The 22657-nt window shown below is 43.6% G+C and overlaps 1 protein-coding gene across 6 annotated transcripts in view; it reads left to right on the forward strand.

Annotated features, from left to right (window-relative positions):
* Positions 1-22657, forward strand: part of APC (APC regulator of WNT signaling pathway) — a 100802-nt gene that overhangs the window by 40515 nt on the left and 37630 nt on the right. For all 6 annotated transcript variants that reach the window (XM_061344487.1, XM_061344486.1, XM_061344488.1 and 3 more), the window contains 2 exons: positions 15381-15465; positions 16398-16599. In XM_061344487.1, coding sequence (XP_061200471.1) covers positions 15381-15465; positions 16398-16599 — 287 coding nt within the window. The remainder of the gene's footprint in view (positions 1-15380; positions 15466-16397; positions 16600-22657) is intronic.

Raw genomic sequence — 22657 nt, forward strand, 5'->3', positions numbered from 1 at the left:
GATGTGCAGAACAACCTTGTGGTATTGGGTTGCTGAGCTGAATACATGGCAAATAAAATTCAGCTCTCTGAAGCTGAAACAAGTTATGTCAGAAAACAGCCTTAACTTTATATACATAATTATGGGTTCTGAATTAGTATGGCAACAGCATAGAAAGAGGTCTTAGATACACTGTAAATATCTGAAAATGATGGGGTTTTGTGGTTTGGGGTTTTTTTGTTTGTTTTGTTTGTTTGTTTGTTTCTGTAAGTTGTCAGGTTAGCGCTTAGTTTGGAGCCAAAATGTTGGTCTGATATTTGGAACTACTTGGCATAGATAAGGAAACAAAAAGGGTGCCATTATGTCAGGATGGATATATCCTGCATTCAGAAGTTGAATAGTATAGTATGTTCCTGTGAACCTCCTCAGGAAGGATCTAGCAGAATTAGTATGGGTGCAAAAAAGTGTAATTGATGTGAAAAGCTTCCCTAAGTGGCATGATGAATAGAATGAGACTTTTTAGGTGGAGAGAGCAGGAAGAAGACCAGGATGGAAGAAGGTTGTTCAGCTCTAAAAGATAATAAATGGCGTGAGGAATGCTGACAGGGAATGGTTAGTCTCTATCAATACCAGATCTAGGGGACATTGAATAACATTATCAGATAGCAAGTGGAAGACAAAACAAAACAAGGCTCAGTTCTCATTGTCTTTGCCATTGGAGCATTTGGATGCCAAAAGAAGTTAGTACCACCAGAGACAGGGTTTCAGGAAGTCTGCAGGTCAAGGGCAGCTGAAAGCTGGGGAGAGGAGAGACAAGAGGAATGAGAAGCAGTTTTTGTTTTGTTCATGTGTACTTACTGGGTCCCTGCTGTTACAGGGAGGATATTGGTCTGTCTCAGTGTTAAAGACAGTGTTTGCTCTTTGTTCTGTTCAGTTTTCTCCAGCTGGGTTATGCCCCTTTAAGAAGGCAGGGTGGATGAGGAGGAACTTCCCTCTGTTCTAGAGCTCCAGTGGATTGTGAAGGAGAGTGAGAGGGGCCTCCACAGGCTGGAAGACGGGTGGTTTTGGTCTGGGGGTGAAGAAAGGATGGGGTCTGCAGCAGCCTGTGAGCATCCAAATAACCTGCATAGAGTAGGAAATGGAGACCTCTACATTTCTGTGATGGAGAGCCCTTCTTCAGTGATCGAGAGCCCTTCCTCAGACCAGGTGATGCTTTGCAGTTCGCATCTGGTCAGAAGGGTGCAGTAAACCATGGGTGGATTGTACTGAGGCTAAAGAATAGCCATGGAAGTGTCTCCTGAAGTTATTTTTTCTTTGTTTGAATGGCTTATATTTTTAACTAAAATATTATGTAATTATCTTAATAGCTTAGCATTTTGTTTTGTTTAAAAACTTGTCAGCCTTCTTTGGGAGCTTAACAAAAAGTGTTAGTGAGAAAGTCTGAGCAGATCCACCACAAAGTTCTGGTCACCTAAAAGTAGCATGCTCTGCAGTGTGTTACTTTTTATGTTCCTGGAGAATGCTGTAGTAAAGAATTTGTGAAAAGCATTTTTGGTGAGAATTTGTTAGTTGGGACTTAAAAAATCTGGTATGAGGTGGCACTTTAACTTTGTCACATCAAAAAGTGCTAAGTTTGGGGTGAAGGATCCTGGTTTTGATGGGTTTATTTTTGTTTCCTAGGAAATCAATTGTTAGATTGTTATATAAAGGCCCAGAGAATTTGGATAATTGAAGTTGGCAATATGCTCCTATAGTTCCCTTAGAATTTATGAAGCAGTTGCAGCGCATCATGATTATCCTGTGATGTCAATACTGTGTCTGCTGCTGTGAATCAGCAGACATGTTACCGTTTTTTACTGTTACCCTCAGTTCTGGCATGTGGGTTTTTAGCACCGTCCTAGTTCTGCCTGTGCATGCCTGGCTTACAGCTATTCAGAGAAGAATCCCATTTACCTGAACACAGATGGTAGTAAAAGAAACTTCTTTTGCTTGCTACTAGCAGCAGTGGAACATTAATTTTCTTTAATTAGGCTGTCACCAACTGATGAGAACTTTCTAGCATGCTCTTCAGTTGCTCATTGCCATGCAAGTAGTATTCAACAGAAAATGGGTGCCTCTCTTAAATCTGCCCTTGTCCTTGCATTGTTTCCATGCATCTTCTAGCCAAGTCTAATGAGTCAGCTTCATTTTGTCTGATTTTTCAGTGTTCTGCCCGATGTGGCCAAAGTTAAGGGAATTTTTTGTACTTTGTACTCCTGGCTCTTAGGTTTTGCATGTGCACTCTGCTGGTTTTACAGAGCTTGTTTTCATTCTCTTCTCTAAACTGAAATTTTTTTAAAGCTTGTTTTGATACATGCTCAGTCTGGGGCACAGAGGCTTTGTCTTGACTTCTTTGATACTTCACTGACTTTTGTGTGGCCCAGCTTTAGCGGGGCTTTAGGCATGAACATAAGGTACAGGAGACACAATGGAAACGAAGAAGGAACTGGAGTGCTTTGAGGTACAGCTCAAGGTGCAGTGGTAAATGAGGAGTTTATATACTAAGTTTCCTTCCTTTTGAGAAGGAAGCTGTGGGAAGGAATCAATGAATCGAAAGCAGAAATTAAAGAAATTTCTGTGCAGTTCTTGTTTGTGGCAGTTTACAGTGGTGTGGACGTTGCAATGAATCTGACCCCCAGATCTGTTCTCTGCTGCTGTCACAACATCACAAACATTGTGATAGAAATAAACTACAAAAAGTAGTAGTTTGGACAATAGAGGTTTTTTTTTTCCCCTTTTAGGTGAAAAAACCCCCACATTTTATTTGGGTTTGCACATTCAGACATTAAGGAAATGACAGCTTTAAGGTGGACAGTGCACCCCGATTTTGTCAGCTGGTTTGTACATCCAGATAGAATTTCACCTATTCTACTAAAAAACCTTTTAAAGTTAGCATGCTCAGTAGTCACAGTGAATAGAAATATGCCCAGGCATAAAACTGAGTTATTTTCTGTTTTACCCCTGCAAATGAGGTCTTTAAACACAGATTCTCATATATAGAGAATCTGAGAGTCAGGTATTTCTCTTGAAAGTTACTGCTTGACCAAAATGCAGTTGGGGTGGGGGTGAGGAATCCGAACCCAAAACATACCCACCCACCCCCCACCCCCTTTTTTTTTTTTAACAGTATTAAAACTAATCTAAAACCCTGCCCTCTCAGCTGGATTTTGTTGCTGAACCTTGAATGAGCTGTGATGTCACTATGGTCACATAGTTCATGGAAATTGCATGACTGCAATAACCTTCAGAAATGGTCTGGAGACAACTGATCCAGTAGGAGTGAATTCAATGAGAATTGAGATACAGACTTCACATAGCACTGTGCATCCAAGAAAGACAGTGCTCAAAATCCAATTACATTCAGTACAACCTCCCAAAATATTTTGGTTCAGTAATAAGATATATTTTGCTTTCAGTGTGTCTGAATTATGTTTTATATTCTGAAATAATGCAGATTTTTAAAATTCATTACAAGCTGACTGTCTTTGTTATGCACACTAATGAGTCAGCCAGCTGTAGAAATTTCACATTATACCTGTTTGATAATACAATGGATAGATCCTCTAAAAATAAAAGTAATCTTGGAAGATACTAATGTGTATTAGTCATTTGAGAAATTCTAATGTGGGAGTGGAAGAAACTACCATGAGTTGAACTGATTTTTACAAATTGTGTCAAATGATGAATTCTGGGCAGTAATTCTTTTCAGTCACTGCACAACTAATACAGTTAGACATTTACAAATAACTCTTTTTAAGCTCATGTGAGGAAAAATGTGGTTATAAGTCAGTTATCATCTTAGAAACAACAGATTTAAGATACCAGCGAATTCATATAAGCAGTGATGAAGCAGCAGTGGCATTATGTTGTGTTTGATTTGTGTCTTTTTAAGTCTGTTGCTTTGATTTCACAATAAGTAATATTTTTAGCATGATCTTTGTGATTTTAAGGATTCTACCAGAATCCAAATTCAGTTGAAAATGGAATAAAAGATTTTATTTTTTATGTAGAATCACTGAACAGTTTGAGTTGGAAGGGACCGTAAAAGCTCATCTAGTCCAGCTGTAGTGGGTTCAGCAGTAGCAGTCATGTAACTCCCAGTTGCATCCCAGGCATGATGTGCTGTAGTATGGAATACCTCTTTGGCTAGTTTGGGTCAGGTGTCCTGTCTCTGCTTCCTCCCAGCTTCCCCTCCTCCCTGGCAGAGCATGAGACTCACAAGTCCTTGGTCAGACTAAACATTTGAGCAGTAACTAAAAACACTGGTGTTATCAGCGCTGTTCCCAGGCTGAAAGTCAAAACCACAGCACTGCACCAGCTACTAAGAAGGAGAAAAAAATGACTTCTACTGCTGAACCCAGGACACCAGCGCACGTGCAGTGAACAGGCACATCTTCAACTAGGTCATGTTGCCCAGAACCACATCCAGCCTGGCCTTGAATTTCTCCAAGGATGACACATCCATCCTGTGACCTCTCTAGGCAACCAGTGCCATTGTTTTACCACCCTCATTGGACAGAATTTCTTACATCCAGCCTGAATTCCCTCTTTTACTTTAAAACCATCACCCCTTGTCCTGTTGATAGGAGAAGACTCATTTTACTGATTGTTAGCTGAAGCAAATAGCCAAGTTGAACTTTTAACTAAACAAAACCATACATATGTCAAGAAGGAACAAGACAAAGGGTAAAGAACATTCTTTGCCTATTCAGCTCATTGGACTGGGAACCATTCCTCAGAAAGTCAGAACAAGGTTAAGAGAAGCCAACCTAGGACCATAAAAGGAAAGCAATGAGAGAAGTTCAGCCGAAGGTCAACAAAGATAGAACTGCCACAGGTCCTGTAGACCCTCGGGGCCCTCACTGAAAATAAGCCGCACATGCTATCGTATGTAGTAACCTGTGTTAATTAGTTCTGGGAAGAAATTATAACATGTATGAGATTTCTGGGAATTATAGTGTATATGTATGAGATCAGTGCTTATAAGCAAGAAACCTGTGAGAATCAGCATGCACATTAGGCAGAAGTATCCCCTGTGCATCTGGCGCTGCAATAAATAATGCCTGCTTGTTAATGCTACGTTGGTATTAAAGAGTTTTATTCTCCTGACTTTCGGTGACAAAGAGGATCTCCTCCATGCTCTTGCCGGGAACAGAGTTGAGACTGACTGGCCTGTAGTTCCCTCGGTCTTTCTTCTTCCCCTTTTTAAAAAGTTTATGTTCATAGTATCACAGTATCACAGTATGTTAGAGATTGGAAGGGACCTCAAAAGATCATCTAGTCCAGTCCCCCTGCCGGAGCAGGAACACCTAGATAAGGTTACACAGGAACGTGTCCAGGCGGGTTTTGAATGTCTCCAAAGAAGGAGATTCCACAACCTCCCTGGGCAGCCTGTTCCAGTGTTCCGTCACCCTCACTGAGAAGAAGTTTCTTCTCAGGTTTAAGTGGAACCTCTTGTGCTCCAGTTTGTACCCATTACCCCTTGTCCTATCATTGTTTGCCACTGAGAAGAGCCTGGCTCCATCCTCGTGACACTCCCCCTTTATATATTTATATACACTAATAAGGTCACCCCTCAATCTCCTCTTCTCCAAACTATAGAGACCCAGCTCCCTCAGTCTTTCCTCATAAGGGAGATGCTCCACTCCCTTAATCATCTTAGTTGCCCTGCGCTGGACTCTCTCCAGCAGGTCCCTGTCCTTCTTAAACTGAGGGGCCCAGAACTGGACACAATATTCCAGATGAGGTCTCACCAGGGCAGAGTAGAGGGGAAGGAGAACCTCTCTCGACCTACTAACCACCCCCCTTCTAATACAACCCAGGATGCCATTGGCCTTCTTGGCCACAAGGGCACAGTGTCAGCTCATGGTCACCCTGTCGTCCACCGGGACCCCCAGGTCCCTCTCCCCTACGCTGCTCTCTAACAGGTCGTTCCCCCATCTATACTGGAACCTGGGGTTGTTCCTGCCCAGATGCAGGACTCTACACTTTCCCTTGTTATATTTCATCAAGTTATTCCCCTCCCAACTCTCCAGCCTGTCCAGGTCCCTCTGGATGGCAGCACAGCCTTCTGGCGTGTCAGCCACTCCTCCCAGCTTAGTGTCATCAGCAAACTTGCTGATAGTACACTCAATTCCCTCATCTAAATCGTTGATGAATATATTAAATAATACAGGTCCCAGTACCGACCCTTGAGGCACTCCACTAGATACAGGCCTCCAACTAGACTCCGCCCCATAGACTACAACTCTCTGGCTTCTCTCCTTCAGCCAGTTCACAGTCCACCTCACTACCCGATCATCCAGACCACACTTCCTCAATTTAGCCGCAAGGATGCTGTGGGAGACCGTGTCAAACGCTTTGCTGAAGTCAAGGTAGACCACATCCACCGCTCTGCCATCATCCATCCACCGTGTTATTTCCTCATAAAAGGCTATGAGATTGGTCAAGCATGACTTCCCCTTGGTGAAGCCATGTTGACTGCCCCTCATAACCCTCTTATCCTTGATATGCCTTAAGATGGCACCAAGGATAAGGTGTTCCATCACTTTCCCAGGAATGGAGGTGAGGCTAACCGGTCTATAGTTACCCGGGTCCTCCTTCTTGCCCTTTTTGAAGACAGGAGTGACATTTGCTTTCCTCCAGTCCTCAGGCACCTCTCCCGTTTCCCAAGACTTGGTAAAGATGATGGAGAGCGGTCTAGCAATGACCTCAGCCAGTTCCCTCAGCACCCGCGGGTGCATCCCATCTGGACCCATGGATTTATGGATGTCCAGATTGCTCAACTGGTCTCTAACCCATTCCTCATCGACTAAGGCAGACCACTCCGTTGACCTGACTTCATCTGAGGTCTCAGCGGTGCAGGGCTCTTCAGGACTGCCTCCGGCAGAGTAGACAGAGACAAAGAAGGCATTCAGTAACTCTGCCATCTCTGTATCTTCTGTCACCAGGGCACCCGTCCCGTTCATCAGTGGGCCTACATTGCCTCTGGTGTTAGTTTTACCTGCCATGTATTTGAAAAAGCTCTTTCTGCTGTCCTTGACCCCTCTCACCAGCTTTAATTCCAAGGAGGCCTTAGTCATCCTAGCAGCTTTCCTACATCCTCTAGCAGCAGCCTTATATTCTTCCCAAGTGGCCAGCCCTTCCTTCCATGACCTGTAAACTCTTCTCTTCCACTTCAGCATACCCAGCAATTCCCTATTTAGCCACGCAGGTCTCCTGACCCTCTTCCTTGACTTCCTACGTGTCGGGATGCTCTGATCTTGAGCTCGGAAAAAGCAGTCCTTGAACGTCAACCAACTATCTTGGGCCCCTTTACCTTCAAGCAGCCTAGCCCATGGGATTTCCCCTAGCAATTGCTTGAAGAGGCCAAAGTTTGCCCTGCTAAAGTCCAGGGTTGCGATTCTACTTGCTATTCTACTGACCCTACCACACAAGATCCTGAATTCTACCATCTCGTGGTCGCTGCAACCAAGGCAGCCCTCAACCTTCACTCCTTCGATCAGACCCTCCTTGTTAGTGAGGATGAGATCCAGCAGCGCACCTTTTGTTACCCCTTTTCTAGTCAGCAGGAGCTTCACTAAACTGACACAACTTCTCAAATATGACAGATATTGCCTTGGCAACTTAATCCACCAGTTTCATCAGGACCTGTGGATGCATCTCCTCAGGTTCCATGGACCACCAGGTGCACCGTCAGGTTACTTGGATGTTCTTGAACCTGATCCTCTCCTACAGCAGGTGGTTCTTCATTCTCCCAGTCCTTGAATTTGCCTTCTGTGACTTGGGCAGTGTGGCTGGAGCTGTTGCTGGTGAAGACCATTGAGCATTTTGGTCTTTTCCATGTCCTGTGTGACCAGGTCTCTCATTTCCTTCCAGAGGGGAGCCACATTTTTCATTTTCTTTCTGTATTCCCAATGTACCTGTAGAAGTTTTTGTTGTTGCCCTTAATGTCCTTGGCTGGAATAGCTGGAAGTCCTTTGTACTGCTCTTCATGTGCTCGCTTTCTAACCTGTGATTACTCCCCAGTCTCTGGGCATTTCTTGCTGGCACCAGCAGCAGACTGATAGTAGCAGGATGGATTGAGGTTCCTGTCCCCCAGCAACTTTAGTTTAAAGCTGCCTTCACCCGCTTGTCCAGCCCGTGGTCAGGGATGCTTTTCCCTTTCTCTGAGAGGTGGACTTCAGTAGACCAGTTGATCTGTCAGTGGGCTTGTGTTAAAAACTACAGTAGTTACAGCAAGAGACAGCTCTTGATCATGATGGTAACAAGTATATATTTTTCTGTCAGAAAGTGACAGTTTGAAATTAAAATTAGCATCATCTTTTTACATAATAAGTGCTTTTCTCTTTCTACAAGGTTAATAGTTACATTGCTCCATGGTTTCACCTCTGTCAGCAGTGCTGTCATTGCTGTTGTAATTTGGATTGAGCAATCAGAGCAATTGCTTGGCAATTCGAAAGGCTCCCACCAAGCTTGATTAAGCACCAGTGTAGTTTGCCAAAATGCATGGGAATAAAGGGCCCCTTCCATAGCTCTCATCAGGCCTCAGAGAGTCTTGTACCATGTGTGATATCATTATATCAAGGTCATATTAAGCTCCAGTAATTCAAATTTCATATAATTAAGTTCCTATCAGCCTTTTATGATGACATGGCAAGATGGGTCAATGAGGGCAGAACAGTGAGTGTCATCTCCCTGATATACTTAAAGGCTGTGCTGCCATTCAGCAGGACCTCAGTAGGCTGGAGAATTAGGCAGAGAGAAACATAATGAGATTCAACAAGGGTAAGTGCTGGGTACTGCACCTGGAGAGGAAGAACCCAAAGTACCAGTACGGGCTGGGCTTGACCTACTAGAGAGCATTTCAGCTGAGAACGACTTGGGAGTACTGATGAGTGACACGTTGACCATGAGCTGGCAGCGTGCCCTTGTGGCCAGGAGAGACAGTAGAGCCCTGGGCTGCACTGAGTGTGTCCAGCAGGACAAGGGAGGTGACCTTCACACTTCTCAACCCTGGTGAGGCCACAGCTGGAGAACTGTTGTGGGCTTCTCAGTACAAGAAAGACAAGGAGCTACTGGAGAGAGTCCAGTAGAGGGCCACAAGGATGATCAGGGTTCTGGACCATCTCTTTTATGAGAAGAGATTGCGGGAGCTGGGCCTGTTTAGTCTGGAGGAGACAAGACTGAGAAGGGATCTCAGTGTTGCATATAAATATCTCAAGGGCAGGTGCCAGGAAGATGACACCAAGACTCTTCTCAGTGGTGCCCAGTGACAGCACAAGGAGCAAGGCCATCAACTAAAACAAGAAGTTTCACCTCAACATGAGGAAGAACTCTTTATGCTGAGGGTGGCAGAGCACTGGAACAGGCTGCCCCGGGAGGTTGTGGAATCTCCTTCTCTGGAGACATTCAAAACCCACATGGACACGTTTCTGTGTAACCCACTCCAGGTGGTCCTCCCTTCGCAGGGGGGTTGGACTGAATGATCTACAGAGATCCCTTCCAACCCAAATGATTCTGTGGTTCTGTGATTAGGAAGGGTCCTGTAAAACCTTGAACTTAAGTTTATGGTATCTGTAAATGCACAGAAAATACTGCTGTGCTGTCTGTTCATTATACTGTTTCAGCATCTAAGTCTTTCATTGAGTTTGGGTGATGGATGTGCTTCTAGTATATGTTATCTTTTTTTCTGCCCTTTTAAATAATACTTGAAACAATGTGCAGCAGTGGCTTGAAATTCAAAAATCTCTTCCAGTTTAGAGTGAAATTGTATGTGAAGTTTTCAGCATATTTCACTAAATGTTCCATCAGTATTCTCATTTAAAAATACTGCTGATTTGGTTAAAAATAATAGTTCTCAGTCATTCAGTATGCATATTCCCATGCTGTATTTGCTAAATTTGATGCTTGTTTACTATCTGAAATTTTCTGTATCTGTGCAATTAAAGATGTTTTTATACTCAAATGTTGAGTATAGTAGCCAAGGTAGGCCTCACCTAGAGAAACCAAAATGAAAGCTAACTCAGTTTGTGTTTGTTTGCAAACAATGAAAGAAACACAACGGGGGGTGTGGGCTTATGACAGGAATGTTTTTTCATGTGCGCCCAAGTACAGTTATTAGCTGAAAAGGAGAAAGTTACGAAGAGTGTCTTACTAAAAAATGATTGATACAATAGCTTTTATTAGAAGTCTTTTTAAATATAGACTGATGCTTACCTTTAAAAGATCTAGTAAATTTCAGATGATACTGGTCTGTGAATGTATCTGGCGTACTATAGCCAGTGATTTTTTTGTATTTACTTATGATGATTTTCATGCATTTTCGCATTTGCTAATTACACAAACTTTCAGGAAAGTGAAGATAAGTAATAAGACTTACACTGTTCAAGGCAGGGGGCAAGTAGTGTATAAAGAAGACCAAATGTTTGTGACTTGTGTGAATTGTTATCAGTGCTCCTTTCCCTGCCAAAGGAGATATATCTGTCTGAAAAAAAGAAAATCATTTTATGGATACTATAGAATAGAATCATAGAATATTTAGGGTTGGAAAGGACCTTAAGATCATCAAGTTCCAATCCCCCGGCCATGGGCAGGGACACCTCACCCTGAACCATGTCACCCAAGGCTTTGTCCAACCTGGCCTTGAACACTGCCAGGGATGGAGCATTCACAACCTCCCTGGGCAACCCATTCCAGTGCCTCACCACACTAACAGGAAAGAATTTCCTCCTTATATCCAATATAAACTTCCCCTGTTTAAGTTTTAACCCATTACCCCTTGTCCTATCAGTACAGTCCCTGGTGAAGAGTCCCTGCCCAGCATCCCTATAGGCCCCCTTCAGATACTGGAAGGCTGCTATGAGGTCTCCACGCAGCCTTCTTTTCTCCAGGCTGAACAGCCCCAACTTTCTCAGCCTGTCTTCATACAGGAGGTGTTCCAGTCCTGTGACCATCCTCGTGGCCCTTCTCTGGACTTGTTCCAAAAGTTCCATGTCCTTTTTATGTTGAGGACACCAGAACTGCACACAATGCTCCAGGTGAGGTCTCACAAGAGCAGAATAGAGGGGCAGGATCACCTCCTTCGACCTGCTGGTCATGCTCCTTTTGGTGCAGCCCAGGATACGGTTGGCTTTCTGGGCTGCAAGCGCACACTGAAGCCGGCTCATGTTCGTTTTCTCATTGACCAACACCCCCAAGTCCTTCTCCCCAGGGCTGCTCTGAATCTCTTCTCTGCCCAGCCTGTAGCTGTGCCTGGGATTGCTCCGACCCAGGTGTAGGACCTTGCGCTTGGCATGGTGTCCTGGGTTTAGCAGCAGCAGTCATTTTTTCTCCTTCTTGGTAGCTGGTGCAGTGCTGTGTTTTGACTTTCGGGCTGGGAACAGAGCTGATAAAAATGATGTTTTGGTTTGGCCAAGGACTTTGTGAGCCTCATGCTCTGCCAGGGAGGAGGGAAGCCGGGAGGAAGCAGAGACAGGACACCTGACCCAAACTGACCAAAGAAGTATTCCATACCACAGCACGTCATGCCCAGGATGTAACTGGGGAGGGACCCGGAAGGGCTAGGGTGGACTGCAGGGTTGGAGGAGGTATCGGTCGGTGCTTGGTCGGGCTGGGGGGGCGAGTTATCGGTCGCCTGGTGATGAGGTGTTGTATTCTCTTCCCTTGTTATTTCCTTTATCATTACTATTATTGGTGGTAGCAGTAGTGATTTGTGTTATACCTTAGTTACTAAACTGTTCTTATCTCAACCCGTGAGAGTTGCATTCTTTTTGATTCTCCTCCCCGTCCCTCTGAGACTAGGGGGAGGGCAAGAAGGGGGGGGAGTGAGTGGATAAGCTGTCTGGTTGGGGTTAAACCATGACACATGGTTAAACTTCATGAGGTTGGCATCAGCCCATCTCACAAGCGTGTCAGGGTCCCTCTGGATGGCAGTCCTTCCCTCTAGCGTATCAACCGAACCACACAGCTTGGTGTCATTGGCAAACTTGCTGAGGGCGCACTCAGTCCCGCTGTCCGTGTCAGCGATGACGATGTTAAACAAGACCGGTCCCAACACAGATCCCTGGGGGACATCACTCGTTACTGGTCTCCAGCTGGACATTGAGCCATTGATCACAACTCTTTGTGTGTGGCCAGCCAGCAGGCTCTTTATCCACCGAGTGGTCCATCCATCAAATTGATGTCTCTCTAATTTAGAGACAAGGATGCCATGCGGGACAGTGTCAAACGCTTTACACAAGTCCAGGTAGATGACTCTAGCTGCTCTACCCCTGTCCATCAGTTCTGTAGCCCCATCACAGAAGGCCACCAAATTGGTCAGGCAGGATTTCCCCTTAGGGAAGCCATGCTGGCTGTCACCAAGCACCTTGTTGTTTTTCATGTGCCTTTAGCATGCCTTCCAGGAGAATCTGCTCCAAGATTTTGCCAGGCACAGATGTCAGACTGACTTGTCTGTTATTCCCTGGATCATCCATTTTCTCCTTCTTGAAAATGGGGGTTATATTTCCCTTTTTCCAGTCGTCAGCAACTTCACTGGACTGCCATGATTTCTCAAATATGATCGCCAGCGGCTTAGCAACTTCATTCGCCAGCTTCTTCAGGACCCGCAGGTGGATTTCATCAGGTCCCACAGAGTTGTGCACATTCAGATTTTTAAAATGGTCTCAAACCAATTCCTCTCCTAAAGTGGGCCCAAGGTCTCCATTCTCACAGTCCCTGCGTCTGCCTTCCAAGACTTGGGTGGTGCAGTCAGAGCCTTTGCCAGTGAAGACCAAGGCAAAGAAGTCATTCAGAACCTCAGTCTTCTCCAAGTCCTGTGTAGCTAGTTCTCCGGAGAGCGTCCTGAGGGGGCCCATGTTCTCCCTAGCCTGTTTATTTGCTATGTACCTGTAGAATCCCTTCCTGTTATCCTTAATATCCCTAGACATGCTTAATTCTAACTGGGCCTTAGCTTTCCTAACCTGGTCTCTAGCTTCCTGGACAACATCCCTGTACTCTTCGCAGGCCGCCTGTCCTTGCTTCCACCTTTTATAAGCCTTTTTTTCCCTTTGAATTTTCCTCAGCAGCTCCTTATCCATCCAAGGAGGTCTCCTGGCCCTCCTGCTGCACTTCCTTCTAGTTGGGATGCAACACTCCTGAGCTTGTAGCTGTAGAATCCCTTCCTGTTATCTTTAATATACCTAGCCTTTTAAAATATTTCTGTATGTGGTTATTAATATTTATACATAGAATTCTCAAAATTTGAATATACTTTTAAATCTTCTTGGGATTTTACATCTGGCATTGTTAGTGTTATTTGTCTGTAATTCCTTTCTTTATTAGCAGTTTGAGTAAATTCACAGCCCTTAAGGAATTTTAGCAGTCAGCTGGGTGCAAAGTACTGGGTGTGTAGTATAAGTTAAGATGCTTTTCTTCTCAGTGATTTTGCAGTTACTTGCTTATAGGTCTGCTCTTTTTTATTACCTGTAAAGTAGCTTTAAGGACAGCACTATATTCATAGAGTACAAGTAGCAAAATGACATTGTTTTTGTGCTTCACAAACAGTGAATACAGTGACTTTTTTTTTAATAATGGTGAGTTATAGGGCCAGTTCAATTTCCAAAAGCATTCTTCTGTACTTTTGCAGTACGAGGAGATAAACTAGGTTATATGTAAGTGATTGTTAAAATAATTCAACTTGCATTCTTTAAAAGAACAGAAAAAAAAATTCTGCAGCCTTCCTTATAAATGCCCTTAGTTTGCGTATTTTTCCAGTAAGTCACTGCTAAGTTAGGAAATAATTTGGTTAGAATAATTCTGTAAACTGCTTCTAATATGCAGTATTATTTCCACAAAACAGTGTAAACATAATTAGTGTATCTGCATTCCAAGATTCCTCTTCCAAGTGTACCAGCACCTAATTCTATCATGGGTGTCTGTAGTGACAATGCTGTACTAGTGCCTAATTATACATGGGTGTCTGTAGTGACCATGCTGCAACCATTTTGTCTGGGTCAGAATCCTGTTCTTAACTCAGAATGCTTTTACTTTCTTCCCCCTGCCACCATGGTACAAATATTTTGAATACTGAAAAGGTCAGTAGTGTGTTTTTAAAGAATATGTTGACTTTTCGTAGATGCCATTTCGTCTTCTTTGAAAAGAGCAAAATGCATTTAAAACAAAATGCATTTTAAAGGTATCTTCTGTACAAATTGCAAGAGACAAACAGGTCTGCTAGATTCTTAAACGAGCAAAACAGTGGTCTTTTGATTGGAGAATCTTTCAAAATTGTCTAAGCTTAATTAATTTTCAGATCTGACCAGAAGCACAATTCTGGGTGTAGAGTCTACGTGTGAAAAGTACGGGAGTGCCTTTCATTATTCAGAATTGTTTTCGTTTCCTGACTGTTGCTGCTTCTAAAAATATTTCCCATGCTACAGTATGAAACGTTATTTTAAATTCCAATAAGGGCTTTTTGTCTTGTGAACAGTCTTTTGAATTTGTTCTTGCTATTGATGTTTTTGCCATTGTGGTACAGAAAAGGCATTCACTAACTTGCATTTAATTTTCTACCTGGATTTAGGCCACTGAGCATTAGGGACCTGCGGGCTTGCAGGCCTCTTTTACTGTAGTTGTCATTGTTTACTGTGAATCTGTTTGTGCTTTAGAAGTATGTTCCTTCAAGTATCATTTTATCATACATAGTGTGAATAGCACACAACAATATTCTTGGCTTTGAAGCTTCAGCTGCTGGAAGGATTCATAAATCTTTCTTGTAGGTGTGGTGGTAGTACTACTAGTAATAAACCAAAAAGTAGGGCACCATAAGAAATCCCAAGTCTTTTCTTCATAGGTGCAAAGGTGGTAGCAGTAAGAATAATGACTTTTTTTGCTTATTTACAGTTGTGCTGGGGCCTCACAGGTAATAAATCCTGGGGATTACTTCTGCTCTCTTATCTTTGAGGTTTAAAAAGTGTGGATTTGAGATACTTTTGTAGCTTTTAGTTATGTATCCAAATTTTATTTTTACAAGACTAATTTTAGATACATTGGTAGAGAAATTTGACTAATTAAGCTGTACGTCTGTTTCTCCATTTGTAAATTTAAAATAACTGGCATTCACTTTGAGAAGAACTTTTAAATAAAACAATAAATAGACTCGACTGCCGGAGAGGATGAATTATTCAGGATATACTTTATAGTGTGACAGTGCTTGGGGAAATACAGTAGAACATATATGATGACAAAATTATGACAGTTGATCACTGCTCACATGAAATAAAGTTTACATCAGTATCAAAATAGCTGTTACATAAATGTGCCCTTGAGGACAGAGTAAGGTGTATTGTAAAGATTTCTTAATTAAGCTCTGTTTCTTCCAGGAGGTGCTGAAACAGCTACAAGGAAGTATTGAAGATGAGGCAATGGCATCTTCTGGACAAATTGACTTACTGGAACGACTTAAAGGTAAATCTAGAATTATGTTTTCAGTGGGTTCATTTGTTCCTCTGTTACTTTTTCTTTGGGATGAAGTTCTCTAACTGAGCTGCATCTTCATTCCAGTGCTGATGTTGATGGTTGGGCATAGTCTCAGTGCCTCTTATTTTCACCAGGCATTTTAAGGCACACTCTCAAAAAAAAAGTGTTCTTTTGCTGCTTTTATGTTTTTACTACTGTTAACCTAGAGCTTCATATAAATTGCTTTCGATGGAACTTACATTTCATACAGTTCTTCAGAAAGAAAAGATAAATTGTTTAAGTTAATGGATTAATTTCACCAATTTCCTAAAATTGTTTGCATGCCCTGCCCTCTCACTATCATATTACTCGAATTGTATCTGTCATGCTGTAAAATGAAGCCCCGTTCCCTAGAACAGATGCTGGAATGTGCATCATCAGATTACATGGGATGTGCAGAGCAAGCCCAGACTACTGCTAACTCTCTGTACACATGCATTAATACTTACTACTGAACTAGAAATATCATAGCAGATGTATATATTTTAGGGCCCTGTTGTGAACAATACTGTCATCATTTATGAGACAGTGAAGCATCTGCAGGATCTCTAAGAAAGAAACTATTAAGAAGTGGGCCAGAGGAATGATTTGTATGACATTTCTGCAAAACTCTGTCTATTACATAGGTCCTCTGGGCAAGAGGCAAGCAGGCTTGTGTGGAAATACTTTTCTGGTTGTCAAGATTGCAGTTTGGTCATCTGCTCAGATGTGTACTGTCAAGATTGTTTTTGTTCACGTTATATTCTTTTGATATCCATGCAAAATGTTTCCATCAAAAAATCATGGATTTCTTTAGGAAAGAAGAAATTAAGATAGCAATGATCTTTCAGATTTATGCTGCTGAACATCAGCTCTGAAAATGTTTGCTCTTTATTATCCAGAACTGAACTTGGAAAGTACCAACTTCCCTGGAGTGAGGTTACGGGCAAAGGTTTCCGTGCGTTCCTCTGGGAGCCGGGAAGGATCTGTGTCAAGCCGTTCCGGAGAGTGCAGTCCTGTTCCCATGGGATCATTTCCAAGAAGAGGATTTATGAACGGAAGCAGAGAAAGCACTGGTTATTTAGAAGAGCTAGAAAAAGAGAGGTAAATTCCTTTGTTTAATTTTCCAGTATGGATTGACTGCTAATTTTATCATGAAAGTTACTGACACAGCTAGTATTTTGCTGTCATGTGTATGGTTTGATCACTGGTACTTTTATCTTGACAGGTAAGGAAGACAGGAATGTGCAGCAAATACATATACTAAAAATACAGACATTAAAAAAGAATGCACACCAAAACCATATATATTAAAAAATATTAAGACACATCATACAGATTCTCCTGCTTCTTCCTGTACGCATTTTGTTGTCATTCTTTGGCTGAAAGTTATTTTGTTTTATCAGTAGATTGTCAGCATGTGAGATATACTTAGGGCGGGCGGAGCATGCCAAATACTGCCATATCTCCTCACCACTGTTGACAAGGGCTGAAACTCTTAACAGTGTGATGGTGCAATTTCTTTCTCTTTTTTGAAAAAGCTTGTAAATGCCATAATTAGTTGATCAGTTATCTAATATTAGCAGAAACAGCTTCACTCTTGCTTTGATAAAGCCCAGCTAAATCAGTGAGAAAAGCTAACTTTGAATCTAGTCTGGATTTCTTTGTTCAGAATTTGGGGCAATACCTTTGAAGTCATTAAGCAGACTCACAAAGGGATATAGCCCTTGAGGGCAGGAGGGCCCAAGACTCTTTGTTGATATTCAAGGATCACCTGCTACAAGCTCAGGAGTGTTGCATCCCAACTAGAAGGAAGTGCAGCAGGAGGGCCAGGAGACCTCCTTGGATGGATAAGGAGCTGCTGAGGAAACTTCAAATGAAAAAAGAGTCCTATAGAAAGTTGAAGGAAGGACAGGCAGCCTGTGAAGAGTACAGGGATGTTGTCCAGGAAGCTAGGGACCAGGTTAGGAAAGCTAAGGCCCAGTTAGAATTAAACATGGCTAAGGATATTAAGGATAACAGGAAGGGATTCTACAGGTACATAGCAAATAAAAAACAGATTAGGGAGAACGTAGGCCCCCTCAGGAATCTCTCGGGAGAACTAGCTACACAGGACTTGGAGAAGACTGAGGTTCTGAATGACTTCTTTATCTCGGTCTTCACTGGCAAAGGCTCTGACCGCACCACCCATGTCTTGGAAGGCAGACACAGGGACTGTGAGGATGAAGACCTTGGGCAAACTGTAGGAAAGGAACTGGTTCAAGACCGTCTTAAGAACTTGAAAGTACACAAGTCTGTGGGACCTGATGAAATCCACCTGCAGGTCCTGAAGAAGCTGGCGAAGGAAGTCGGTAAGCCGCTGGCGATCGTATTTGAGAAATCATGGCAGTCCAGTGAAGTTGCTGACGACTGAAAAAAGGGAAATATAACCCCCATTTTCAGGAATGGGAAAATGAATGACCCAGGAACTACAGACCAGTCAGTCTCATCTCTGTGCCTGGCAGAATCTTGGAGCAAATTCTCCTGGAAGGCATGCTAAAGGCACATGAAAAAGAAGGTGGTTGGTGACAGCCAGCATGGCTTCCCTAAGGGGAAATCCTGCCTGACCAATTTGGTGGCCTTCTATGATGGGGCTACGGAACTGATGGACAGGGGTAGAGCAGCTAGAGTCATCTACCTGGACTTGTGCAAAGCGTTTGACACTGTCCCGCATGGCATCCTTGTCTCTAAATTAGAGAGACATCAATTTGATAGAGCACTCGGTGGATAAAGAGCCTGCTGGCTGGCCACACACAAAGAGTTGTGATCAATGGCTCAATGTCCAGCTGGAGACCAGTAACGAGTGGTGTCCCTCAGGGTTCTGTGTTGGGACCGGTCTTGTTTAACATCGTCATCGCTGACATGGACAGTGGGATTGAGTGCGCCCTCAGCAAGTTTGCCGATGACACCAAGCTGTGTGGTTCGGTTGATATGCTAGAGGGAAGGAATGCCGTCCAGAGGGACCTTGACATGCTTGTGAGGTGGGCTGATGAAGTTTAACCATGCCAAGTGCAAGGTCATACACGCGAGTCGGAGCAATCCCAGGCACAGCTAGAGGGTGGGCAGAGAAGAGATTCAGAGCAGCCCTGCAGAAGGACTTGGGGGGTATTGGTTTATGAGAAAATGAACATGAGCCGGCAGTGCATGCTTGCAGCCCAGAAAGCCAACCGTATCCTGGGCTGCATCAAAAGGAGCGTGACCAGCAGGTCGAAGGAGGTGATCCTGCCCCTTTACTCTGCTCTTGTGAGACCTCACTTGGAGTATTGTGTGCAGTTCTGGTGTCCTCAACATAAAAAGGACATGGATCTGTTGGAACAAGTCCGGAGGAGGGCCACGAGGATGATCAGGGGACTGGAGCACCCAGCATATGAAGATTGGCTGAGAAAGTTGGGGCTGTTCAGCCTGGAGAAAAGAAGGCTGCGTGGAGACCTCATAGCATCCTTCCAGTATCTGAAGGGGTCCTATAGGGATGCTGGGGAGGGACTCTTCATCAGGGACTGTAGTGATAGGACAAGGGGTAATGGGTTAAAACTTAAACAGGGGAAGTTTATATTGGGTATAAGGAGGAAATTTTTTCCTGTTAGTGTGAAGAGGCACTGGAATAGGTTGCCCAGGGAGGTTGTGAATGCTCCATCCCTGGCAGTGTTCAGTACCAGGTTGGATGAGGCCTTGGGTGATATGATTTAGTGTGACGTGTCCCTGCCCATGGCAGGGGGGTTGGAACTAGATGATCATAAGGTCCTTTCCAACCCTAACTATTCTATGATTCTCTCAGGAAGAATGTATGCTGAACAAAAGTATTTACTCTTATCTTCAAGATGAGGATTCCATTTGATGTTTTGAGTTCACAAAATCACGGAATTTCTTTTCTTGGAAGGTAGTGGTATCCATTTAATAGGAAGAACATACTTTCAGGACATAATACAGATTTGTAGCACTTTATCGGTCACTGACAAAGAAATGTGAAAGTAAGAGACGTGCAGCGCTTTTCACTGAAGACATCTTTGTGTCTTAAAACAAACCTGAGTGAAATCCCAGGTGTTTTCAGAAGCCTGTCTGTAAGGTACGGTTTCTTGAAGATTTGGTCATTGGCTGCTTGTCCTGGATTCAGCTGTAACAGTTATTTTTCTCCTTCCTAGTAGCTGGTGCAGTGCTGTGTTTCAGCTTTTGTCTGAGAACAGTGGTGATAACACACTGATGTGTAAGTTGTTGCTCAGAACATTTACCCCTCATCAAGGACTTTTCAGACTCTCCTGCTCTGCCAGTGGGGAGGATCCCAACAGCTGACCATGTTGGAGGCTGAAATCAGCCTAATTGAGAAGGATTTTAAGGTTCTTTAGACGTTTTTATCCATGGTAAAGACAGCTTAGGCAGTGAACTGGTCTTTGTTCCAGATAACAGTAAAAAAAAGGGTAAGAAAATTTTAATTTCACATGAGTTTAGGCAATGTTACTGTCACAGCTGACATGGTAAAGATTTGTGCTATAGAGAAGATGATCTGTAGACACATGGCCAGATCTCATCTGGCTTTATTCTTAGTGACATGATGGATAATCCAAACTGCCCTATTTTTTATACTGTTTCAGGGAACATGTAAGAACATGTAGTGCATAGATGTGGAACCTGGGTAGCCACATGAATCAGAAGAGGGTGGAGTGTAGGGGTGTGGTGTAGGACCATGCATCTGAAATCACTAGCTGAAAGAAAATTATCCACTTATTTTCCTATACTTAGCATCTAAACTTATTTGGCATACTTACTAAGTTTCTGTATTTCTAAGCATATGTATAAACGTGTTTCCTGACAGAATGTCCTCAACATAAAAAGGACATGAATCTCTTAGAACAAGTCCAGAGGAGGGCCATGAGAATGATCAGGGGGCTGGAGCACCTTCCATATGAAGATAGGCTGCGAAAGTTGGGGCTGTTCAGCCTGGAGAAGAGAAGGCTGCGTGGAGACCTCATAGCAGCCTTCCAGTATCTGAAGGGGGCATATAGGGATGCTGGGGAGGTACTCTTCATTAGGGACTGTAGTGGTAGGACAAGGGGTAATGGGTTAAAACTTAAACAGGGGAAGTTTAGATTGGATATAAGGAGGAAATTCCTGTTAGTGTGGTGAGGCACTGGAGTCGGTTGCCCAGGGAGGTTGTGAATGCTCCATCCCTGGTGGTGTTCAGGGCCAGATTGGACGAGGCCTTGGGTGGTACGGTTTAGAGCGAGGTGTCCCTGCCCATGGCAGGGGGGTTGGAACTTGATGATCTTAAGGTCCTTTCCAACCCTAACTATTCTATGATTCTGTGATCACTTACATAGACTTTCAAAGAATTCATGGAACCTGACAAACCTCAAAATACTAAAATGATTTAGAATAACTAACATTTTTTGGAAACCTGCAGCAGGGGAACGTTTCCTCTCAGTATCTTAAGACAGTAGCGCAATGCATGCTGCTCACCGGCAGTATGGGCCAAATGGTGTATTAACTGTGTGTCGTCTTGGCAGGTTCATGAGAAGTTTATTAATAAACTAATTCACTAGATGCTTATTAATGTAAACAAGTAAGAAACAAGAAGAAAGTACTGAAATTTGTTTTGGATTGGGAAACTTGGTTAGCTTGCCTAACAGTGATTTTTCTAAAGCAAAGAAAATGAATCCAATGATTCAGTTACCAGAATGAAGGCGAAATTGCTTCTTTCTCATTTGCTTGTTTCTCCTCTAATCTGAAAGCCCAAAAAAAAAAGGGAAAAAAGTGGGGGGATTATGTTTTTAGGTTGCCAATTTAGAATACAATAGGCATTAAGTGTCTTCTGCTTTCTGTCTGGTTATTTCCATGTGTGTTTGGTGATACACTTTATCAGCAACAGAACTTTTCAGAGTACACTGCAGATTACTTCTGGTGTTGGTTTGCCTTTTGCAATTTTCAAGGTTTTTTTCATCACCCAATTAACGTGAAAGTATTAATTGTAATTTACATAATGCAAGTTGAGTAGCATACAGTTTGGTTTTTTTTCTCTCTTTTAGCTGGATATCCATAAATCCATGGGTCCAGATGGGATGCACCCGCGGGTGCTGAGGGAACTGGCTGAGGTCATTGCTAGACCGCTCTCCATCATCTTTACCAAGTCTTGGGAAACGGGAGAGGTGCCTGAGGACTGGAGGAAAGCAAATGTCACTCCTGTCTTCAAAAAGGGCAAGAAGGAGGACCCGGGTAACTATAGACCGGTTAGCCTCACCTCCATTCCTGGGAAAGTGATGGAACACCTTATCCTTGGTGCCATCTTAAGGCATATCAAGGATAAGAGGGTTATGAGGGGCAGTCAACATGGCTTCACCAAGGGGAAGTCATGCTTGACCAATCTCGTAGCCTTTTATGAGGAAATAACACGGTGGATGGATGATGGCAGAGCGGTGGATGTGGTCTACCTTGACTTCAGCAAAGCGTTTGACACGGTCTCCCACAGCATCCTTGAGGCTAAATTGAGGAAGTGTGGTCTGGATGATCGGGTAGTGAGGTGGACTGTGAACTGGCTGAAGGAGAGAAGCCAGAGAGTTGTAGTCTATGGGGCGGAGTCTAGTTGGAGGCCTGTATCTAGTGGAGTGCCTCAAGGGTCGGTACTGGGACCTGTATTATTTAATATATTCATCAACGATTTAGATGAGGGAATTGAGTGTACTATCAGCAAGTTTGCTGATGACACTAAGCTGGGAGGGGTGGCTGACACGCCGGAAGGCTGTGCTGCCATCCAGAGGGACCTGGACAGGCTGGAGAGCTGGGCGGGGAATAACTTGATGAAATATAACAAGGGAAAGTGTAGAGTCCTGCATCTGGGCAGGAACAACCCCAGGTTCCAGTATAGGCTGGGGAACGACCTGTTAGAGAGCAGTGTAGGGGAGAGGGACCTGGGGGTCCTGGTGGACGACAGGGTGACCATGAGCCGACACTGTGCCCTTGTGGCCAAGAAGGCCAATGGCATCCTGTGTTGTATTAGAAGGGGGGTGGTTAGTAGGTCGAGAGAGCTCCTCCTTCCCCTCTACTCTGCCCTGGTGAGACCTCATCTGGAATATTGTGTCCAGTTCTGGGCCCCTCAGTTTAAAAAGGACAGCGACCTGCTAGAGAGAGTCCAGCG

This window comes from Neopsephotus bourkii, unplaced genomic scaffold (genome assembly GCF_033783945.1).
Source record: "Neopsephotus bourkii isolate Nb327-2 ecotype Australia unplaced genomic scaffold, CSIRO-AGI_Nbou_v1 NB_228, whole genome shotgun sequence".
Taxonomy (NCBI): domain Eukaryota; kingdom Metazoa; phylum Chordata; class Aves; order Psittaciformes; family Psittacidae; genus Neopsephotus; species Neopsephotus bourkii.